The sequence below is a fragment of the Melanostigma gelatinosum genome (assembly GCF_949748355.1).
Source record: "Melanostigma gelatinosum genome assembly, chromosome: 13".
NCBI classification, from domain to species: Eukaryota; Metazoa; Chordata; class Actinopteri; order Perciformes; family Zoarcidae; genus Melanostigma; species Melanostigma gelatinosum.
In genome coordinates this window covers 17,826,011-17,835,201 of record NC_136646.1, presented here as the reverse complement: position 1 = coordinate 17,835,201, position 9,191 = coordinate 17,826,011, and the positions used below count along the sequence as shown (strand labels likewise).

Genomic DNA, 9,191 nt, shown 5'->3' with positions numbered 1-9,191 from the left:
GAAAAATATATGTTTTACATTCACCCAGGTCATCATCCGACCCACCCCTCCTTAAAGAGCTCACTCTTTCATCACAAGTGACGTTTTAAAGGTCACCGGTAAAAGCTCGAATGCAGTTGGTCCATCATCAGGACCAGAGATCTCGTCACACAGCTGCTGGAGGCTTTACCTGTCCGTTTAAAACCGTTTTTAGTTTCAGGCAATGAATAATTTCTCCCCTTGCTAAATTAACAAAACACAAATGACTGCCTTCAACCTATACATTTAGATGTTTTGAACTAAAAAGAAATTCTCAAGTAGAATAAATTGTTTATATATTCAACAAATCATGTACAATTCTGGTGGTATACGCAAATGCTACTGCACTTACATGTTGTGGTATGTTGAGAAAAAGTAATGACACAAGTTGGTACTGTGGGTCTCATTACAGAGACGGCATGAAACAGTATATGCAACATCGTAGGAGCGTCATAGTAAACAGTCAGCAAATGAAACCTGATAAGCTCTCACATGCAGCGCTGCAGACAAATTTATTCTTATAATACACTTCAGTTACAAATACATATAAACACGATTTCAAAAAATACAAAAAAAGTATAAACAGTCTTAGAAGTTATATACATTTACAAGATATTACATGGTCTTGATTCGGTGTAGCAGTTAGCAGCAAAAACGACCTCGCAAGAAAATCAGACACGTCAAGATCATGGCTCCCTTTGTCTTTCAAAACACGCTACTTACAGAGCATCTCATTTAGAAAAAGAGGCAAATTCAAGCATCACGTGCATCTCGAGCTCCAGGATGGTTGGGATGGCTCAAAGAAATCAGCTTGTGTGTGATCTTTACAGTAGTAAATGCAAAGGCTGCCTAAAGTTCAGCGGTAATAAAGTTCAGTGCATCAGAGAGCCCACTGGACTGTAAACACCTCTGACATCGGCAACGCGAGGCTGGTCACTGTCAAAACCTGCGGTAGGAGAGAGAGACACCAACAGAGTTCGACTTAATGCTTATATTCTTTGACACAAAGACAAATGTCAGCAGACATGATGAACTCACCTTGGTGTCACTGCGGTAATTGAAATCCCTGACTTTGTCCCCATTGGCTAATACATATAAAGGTGGCGAGGGCACCCCGAACACCTGCAGCCCTCCCAGCACCAGACCATCCAGGGCCCTATTCAGCCTGAGAGGATCACTCACCACCTGAGACTGAAGAAGACATTAAGGGGCCATTTATGGGTCTGTTTGTCTGAATTTATCCGGTAAAGGGTTTGAAGCATTTAAACATAATTGCATAATTCACAAAAGAAAAGTAGTAGCGCAGTAAAAAGCAAAACAGTGTCTCTGCAGCTTTCCCCAAAGCAAATATCACTCGTCTCTCCCCTACCTGCCCAGCAGTGAAGATAACGTAACAATAATTTCCCATTTCGAAAGTGTGAAGTGTGTCCCCGTCATCCCAGAACAAGTCGCCCCGGGCCCAGCCGCCCGCTGACAGAGCCACGGTCAGGAAGAAAGGGTTTCTGCGTGAGGCTGCGGTTGTCAAAGCAGGCTCCTTCACAAGAAAAAGGCACATCAAAGAAAACATGATGAAATTATACGAAATGCACTCTGAAGTGTTTGAGGCTATCTTTTGAGCTTTAAGACGTCAGTCGGGATGTCATGATAGTTATAGTTCAAAACAACCTGATACAACATTTGATCAAACGCGCTAATGTCGCATCCATTTTCCTGAAAACTAAGGTTCCTGCGTAGATAAAGAGGTAACAATTAATATTAGATTTGACACCAGTCTCAGCTACATAGAAGTAGAAATTGTAAACAGGATTTCTGAGCACCTGTTTCCCAGGTTTCAATTGTACATCGTGTTTTTTGGGGAGGATTTTTCCACCCTAAAATATTTTATCAATACTTCATCTCCAACATGTTGTCTCCCACTGAACCAAAAATCTAACAGAAAGTGTTACGGTCAGTAAAATGAGCTGCATGTTGGCAGCAGACACCCACCTGCTGGGGGATAATGTGTCCTTCCCTCACATGGGCGTTGATGGTGTCCAGAGGGGCTGGCAGGAGCAGGTACTGACCCTTACTGTAGAAAGGCTGACCCTAGTGAGCAACACACAGATGACCAGACCTCCAAGGGAACCAGGTGAACACTCCAGTAACGTGTTACTACAAAAAGCCTCAAACATGGCTGCCTTTAGCAGTAAACAAACCAAATATTGATTGGAGTTTGGCTCACATTGTGCAGGCTGTACCACGTGCCAGAGGGCAGGTAGGCGGCCAGCTCGACTGCCCCTCGCTCCAAGACGGGGCTGATGAGAAGTGAACTCCCCCACAGGAACTGTCGGTCTATGGCCTGACAGTTATCGTCAGTGGGAAACCTAAGAGGGACGGATAGACCAGGAGCAGAAAAAAGTCTATGTTATCGAAAATGAAGCATGTGGTCTCAGTCATTTCACATAGGACAATAGCAGGCAGAGAGGACACATACTCCATGAAGAGAGGCCTGGCCACGGTGGCAGCAGAAGAGTGTGCATGATGGAAGAGTGTGTAGAGGAAAGGGAGAAGGGAGTAACGAAGGTTCAATGCACTCCGCATGGCTGCCTGGGCCTTCTGCCCAAATACATAGGGCTCCTGAGGCTGAGGGACAGACAGAAACACGCAGACAATGACAAGATATAGAGTTACCTCTATTGATAATACATGAAACAGATGGACTGCTCCAGACGCAGTGGAAAAAACATACGGTGCGGACCGTGACGTCCTAATAAACCACTGTAACTTGTAAATATAAACAATGTACATGAATTAACTCAATGAATCACACAAGTTAGCACATAAAGTACACACATAGAACACACACAAACAGTGTCTCTGTCTCACAGCGTTCGACTTGTCATTGTGGTTTCTCATAAACGGGTAGAAGGCCCCAAGCTGCATCCATCGAACACACAGTTCCTCGGTGGTGTTGCCTCCAAAGCCACAGATGTCCGCCCCCACAAGGGGCACGCCGAACAGGCCGAATTGCAGCACCGCTGCAGGAGCGGGCAGGTGCAAAGAGGTCTGTTTAAAACCAACAAATGGTCTGTGGCCACAATTCTATCAGTTAGAAACTAGAGCCCTCTCCAGCCAATGCCCCACTGAATAATCACGTGCATTCAAACGTGTGGTACAATGTTTGATCATAATAAAAACACAGTGTAATGACCCGTCAGACATCTCCTCACCAGGGATGGAGTATCGAAGCTGCTCCCAGTCGCTCCTGACGTCTCCTGTCCACACTCCAGAGAAGCGTCCGATGCCAGGGAAGGAGGAGCGCGACAGGACGAAGGGTCTCTTCCCTCGTACCTTCATGAGAGCACTGAAGATGGCAACAAACACCGGGATGAATGCAGTATACAATGACAATAATACAAAAGCCAAAGAACAACTCGGTCCACTGTGGTGTCACATTGGCCTCCAGTATACTCAATTCAAAAATTTAAATTGGCATGTCCTCAAAGACAATGTAGTTTCATCTTAACATACACTGGCAAACATGCAAGAGAAATATAGATTTCAATGAGCTGTACCACTACTTATTACCACTACGATGTTTTGTTCATGCGACACATTATTGATCCACTTTTATACTAGACTAGAAGGTAAAAACACGCATGGCTGTCCTGTCAATTGATGTCAAAAGATTTGATGTGTTATCACCGGCCATTTTTTCTTTGCTACTTGCTTCTTTTAACTTATTTTATTCTGCTACTCAGTGAAATAACCAAGCTCCCGCAAAGCCAGCTCTGCAAACTGCATCTGCACCGCTGCACGGTCTAACCTGTGCGTGACGTAGGCTTCAGTCAGTCCGTACATATTGTGCAGGTTGTAGTGGGTGGACAGCTTCTGCTGAGCCGACATACAAAGAGTTCCCGAGTTCAACTGGCCTCCAACCACCCCTGTTGGTATGACAGTCAGAGACACACAAAGGTTACAAAGGAATGCAGCATACGTAGCGACGAAAAGATCAGTTATGCATCTATCGTCACTGACATAGTATCTTGTACAATTTCCATGTATGTACTTCAACGGATCAACTGACTACAAATGTAAAACCAATAATGTTTGTTTGTCTTTGAATGCTAGTAACGTGCGACACTGATCCAATACACTTACTGGGTGTGTAGGGCGGGTTCTCCAGATCACTGTCAGGACAGCCCTCCACTGAGCCCTGCACAAAGCTGGCTGGTTCGTTCATATCCTGGAGGGGTGCATGGGAGAAAAACATCAGAGGATAAGTTATTCTTTATGTGGTTTTAAGGTGCACACAAACTATAACCAGACATGTACAAATCTCAGAACAAAAACATCTGACATATTATGATATGTTGCTGCATAACCTGTGCTCTGTGTTTAAATACTCACAATCCACAGACCATCCACAGGAACTTTAGAATGAAACTCTCTGATGCAGTCCTCCCACCAGCGCCTGGTCTCTGGGTTGGTGAAGTCGGGGAAGGCAGTCGGACCCGGCCAAACCTAGATACACAGTATGGATATGTGCATGACTGACACACACAAACACACACACACACACACACACACACACACACACACACACAATGAGAAAGAAAAGCATACATCCCTCGAAAAAAAGGAAGTCTAACCTTCCCTATCAGGATGTGTCCTGTAGCATTTTTAATGAAGACGTCTCGTTTCAGTCCATCATCAAAGGGCGAATAAGTTCCAGGGGGGCTGGTGCTGCTGATCCCCGGGTCCTAAGTCACAAACCAGGAGGCCATGACGCAGTCACAAGTTAAGAGAGTTTTGCTGCCATCTACTGGAAGAACATTGTAATCGTCAATGACTACTTGTGCACATTTAGAGAACTACACAATACTAAAAACGATTTAAACAACTGATGCACGTGTTTTTCCTTTTTCAATTAAATGCTGAATCATTAAATGATAGTTAAATCAGCATCAGCAGGTCGTGAGGTCTGTTAAAACTGTAAAAGATGTCTCACCAGGATAAGGATGTACTTCATGCCTCCTTTATGGAATTCCTCCACCATCTCTGGGAGGTCCCCAAATCGCCAGGGGTCAAAGGTGAATACCCTGTCCTTATTTGCATAGTCCAGATCATTCCACTGCACATCCTGGTGATGACAAAAAACTGAATAATCTCAATTTAATGTCAGTATTGTACAATGTTGATGATAACGTATCTGAGGATGTCACAACTACATTGTGCGTTAGTAAGTGTTGATTGGACTTGATGAATGCACATATGTAGTGAAAAATGTGAGCTGTAATAATCACTTGGAGCTTTGGGAGTACTTAACTTACCATGGGAAACGTTGCATTGTGCATGCGTTGTGCCACATGTCGGGTAGTATTTGTGGTTGTGTAACCCCAGCGACACAGATGAAAACCCAACGACCAATAGGGAGGCATCATAGGATAGCCTGGGGATAAAGAAATTACAAAAGGGAAACACATAAACATGTCAACTCTTCATCATGTTGCCTTAGGGCTTCTTCAAACGTTAAGCAGACAAGGATTCACAGGTTTTTCCTAACTTAAAAACTACACATGTACACCTATTTCTCCTGCTACCTGAAGACGTGTTGGTGAATGTCAACACTGAAAAGACGTACCAATGACCTGAAGGTACTGTCCTATCACACTTTGAGGGTCAGGACCCAAGAAAACGTAGAGGTCCAGGATTCCACCGATGGCCACCCAGGTGAGAGCGGGGGTCGGCTGCAACATCACTTCTGCAGAGACATTTGGAAAAAAAGTTCAGCAAAAAAAAAAAAAAAAGATTCAGTATGGAAGGTAAGGACACATAAATGACACTGGGATTCTGTGTGTGTCTTATTGGAAAAGATGGCTTGGTACCGACGGCATTGCTGTTAAGAAGGAAAACTCCGTGTGCCGAGCCATCCTCCTCCTGCACGATGTAGAATGGGTGCGAGCCATAGAGGTTGGCATCAGCCTGCAGAGACAAGCGTCAACATTTACAACTTGAACACACAACAGCAGAGAGGCAGGAAATGACAAGAGCCCGACTGTTCTGCATAGGACTTGATTTAAAGGTTTTAAGTCTTAATATATGGGGAGGTTTTAATGTGCTATGAATTAAAGGGAGAGGATTATTATATTTTACATAATAATAATCGCTGACATGTTCTTTAGAATGACTACTTGCCATCCCTTACCATTGTTCAAAAGTGTAGCTTTAGGGTTTGGAGACTGGAAGAGGTTAGACGAGATTAGAGGTCTTGTTAATTATCTCTTGACCCTTCAGAGTTTTCTTGTGACCCCTTTTGGGCTCCCGACCCTGATGTTGGGAGCCACTGCAAAAGACTCACATGAGGCACCATGTCTTTGTTCCAGAGAGTCAGAGGAGTCCAGTTAAGGTCCAGGAGGAGGGAGGTGAAATGCTCCCCGAGCCCAGACACAAGGGAGGATGCTAGTGCGGTGGACAGCTGCAGGTACTGGTCAGCAAACAGCAGAGGAGCGACTGTGGTATTCATGCTGGACGGGCAGGACGCAGAGAACAATCAAACACGAACTACATGATGAGAATGATGAAGACTATCATCACACTCCTCGTGTCATCCATGGCTCGTGAGACAAGCTCGGAGCTTGAGCATCTTGGGCACAAAAAGCCTCAATAGGGAAATAAATACACTCCCATCATGTCACTTTAGTGGGACTCATCTACTGTGTACAATCTAATGCAAAAACATTTTAGTAGAATTCACTCCAGTACAGCACCACTACAAACCACAACCTCATTAATGATCATATAGTTAAATTAATACTTTTCTGAGAGTGTCATTAAAAACTGAACATTATTATCTTCGTACAGGAAGAGCTGCTGCATTCGATTTAGCATGTGTTGCCACTGAGTGTTTATAAATATTTAAAAAATATGCTGTTTATAGATAAATAGCAAAATAAAATACACAAATGTACTAAAAATATTAAGTAAAAGTAGTAGAAAATGTATCAAAGTGCAGGGTACTATATATAATGTAAAAATTAAAAGGCATATAAATATACATTATGAATGTAAACATTAACAAGAAAACACATGAATACATGAACTGTATGAAGGCGTGAACACACTGCAAGTAGACAATGGAATTATAACAGAAGGAACTATCCCACTTGTTGATGAGGACAGACATAAGTATGACTATACAGTTGCTGTTATGCCATTCATATAATTGTAATTGTAAAACAATTGAGCAGAGCTACTCACATCACCCTTCCATTGGATTTGCGCCGCACTATGAAGCCAAACGGGTCAGACTGGTATTCAGTGGAATAAAGGACATCTTGAGTATCAGCTCTGGTCTGATGAACACCAGCTGGAAGTTTGACTTCATATCTCTGAGATGATGGGTCCTTTAACTTGAGAGAAAATAAGTGTCAGTTCAGTTGTTACCAGCACACAGTATTGAACTGTGTCTATGAATAACAGAAGATCTAATCTCTTGATATCATACATATGAATGAATGAAGGAAGTTTTTATTATTAAGTTATTCACACAATGTTCAGCCCACATTGGCTTACAACACCACTTCCTGAATGTTTTTAACAACCTCAATGGCCAAAAGAAAGACATATTTTACTCTTTCAATACATACGTACTACGTAACAGTCATCCATACTTAACATGCAAATCAACAGGGAATTGTAGTGGGGCCTCATGCACACAGTGGTACTCACAGTGAGGTGGAAGCAGCCTGCAGTCTCTTCCGTGACTTCTAGGTGTAAAGCGGAGATATCTCTGGGGAGATGTGAGGGGGAGGCTCGGGTCAGGCTGGCCTCCTTGCCTCGCGTGGTGGGAGTGAGGGGACCCATTTGGTAGCCAGGGTACAAACTGGGGTAGAAGCACCAAGGTGGTCCTGCAGACTCAGGCAGAGGGGCATAGCAGCACCCCCTCTCCTCACACTCTCTCTGGCTCAGAAGCCGGTCCCTGGCACAATCAAACCGGCCCTCTGGGGCCATGGTGCATTTATCCTCTCTGGAAGTATCAGCCTCTTTAAAACTTTGTGGGAGGACTCCCCTTGTTTCCACTATATTATTCTGCAGTTTTGTTGGATTATCACCGAGTCGTTCGTGTGATTTTGTTTTATTTTGCTTTACGTAGTCTGATCTAACCAGTCTGGTCTGATGGACACACACGTGGTTGATGTACCAACATGTTGACAGAGCAAAGACGAGGAGCAGCACAGCTACCGTGACGTTAGACAGCAGAGTCATGTCCTCCTCACGAGAGAAGCACTGTGGTGTTACTGTATTCAGTGGGAGAGAAACGTGTACCTAATGCATGAAGCAGCTAATGGGGAAAAAGATCACTTACACTCACGGCGTAGTTCATTTTGTGGACGTGAACCGTAATGAATGTCTCAGTAACAGTTGGGTTAGCTGTTAGCTTGCTGTTACCTACCGAGCGGTTCAGTGCGGTCAGAGCTAACGTTACCATTCAACATTTCTCAACAACCTAATAACGTGCGAGTAGTGTCAGCAAACAAGTTGTGCTGCAAGGAAGCAGACAAGTAGTTTGACTGACATAAGTTACATACGACGAGATACTAACTGTGGCGAGGACGGTGCAAACTGCAGGCGAACGCCAAACTAGGGCAAGCACACTGGGTCAAAAACTAGCACTGTTGCTACTTCACTTCCTGTCGTCTCTTCTATTTTTTGTGAATTAACGAAAACAACATCATCAAGTCAGTCAAAAAACAAAAAGTTTCACTGAATGTAGTTCGATTTTCATCATTTCAGACTTAAATGGACAAAGTAAAAAACATATATTTCGGTTTTGGAATCAGCCTTGTCTCGAATATATTGCGACTGTATGGCAGTAAACGGCCCACAAGGCAACTCACACTAATATAATCAAAATTGATAAACAGCACGACAGGTAAGAGAAAAAATATATATCATTGATTTTTTTTGGGGGGTCCCTTCAAATAATTATAAAATATTCTGTGTTTTTGCCATTGACTGTATATAAGGGTTGTTGCAGCAAACTTCAATAATTCTTTAATCTGAGTTCTCTCTGATGATCAAGTCCTAATTTCCAAAAAAAATTACAGATATTGCAGAAATATGTGGTGTTTACCTATTAAAACTATTTGATATGTAAATAACATTTATTTGAGTACCTGTAAATCTGATGA

The 9,191-nt window shown here is 43.2% G+C and overlaps 1 protein-coding gene across 1 annotated transcript; it reads right to left on the bottom strand.

Moving 5' to 3' along the window:
- Positions 1 to 513: 513 nt before the first annotated feature.
- gaa (alpha glucosidase) lies at positions 514 to 8,632 on the bottom strand. Its single transcript, XM_079281238.1, has 19 exons — positions 7,729 to 8,632; positions 7,258 to 7,409; positions 6,359 to 6,524; positions 5,886 to 5,982; positions 5,642 to 5,761; positions 5,331 to 5,449; positions 5,009 to 5,140; positions 4,650 to 4,760; positions 4,408 to 4,521; positions 4,159 to 4,243; positions 3,824 to 3,941; positions 3,228 to 3,361; positions 2,884 to 3,035; positions 2,492 to 2,640; positions 2,240 to 2,381; positions 2,005 to 2,103; positions 1,388 to 1,552; positions 1,057 to 1,209; positions 514 to 964 (listed from the first exon to the last, which is right to left on the bottom strand). Exons 1-19 carry the CDS (start codon positions 8,263 to 8,265, stop codon positions 899 to 901), a joined length of 2,811 nt encoding a protein of 936 aa, XP_079137364.1. The 5' UTR covers positions 8,266 to 8,632; the 3' UTR covers positions 514 to 898.
- Between the last annotated feature and the right edge of the window lie 559 nt (positions 8,633 to 9,191).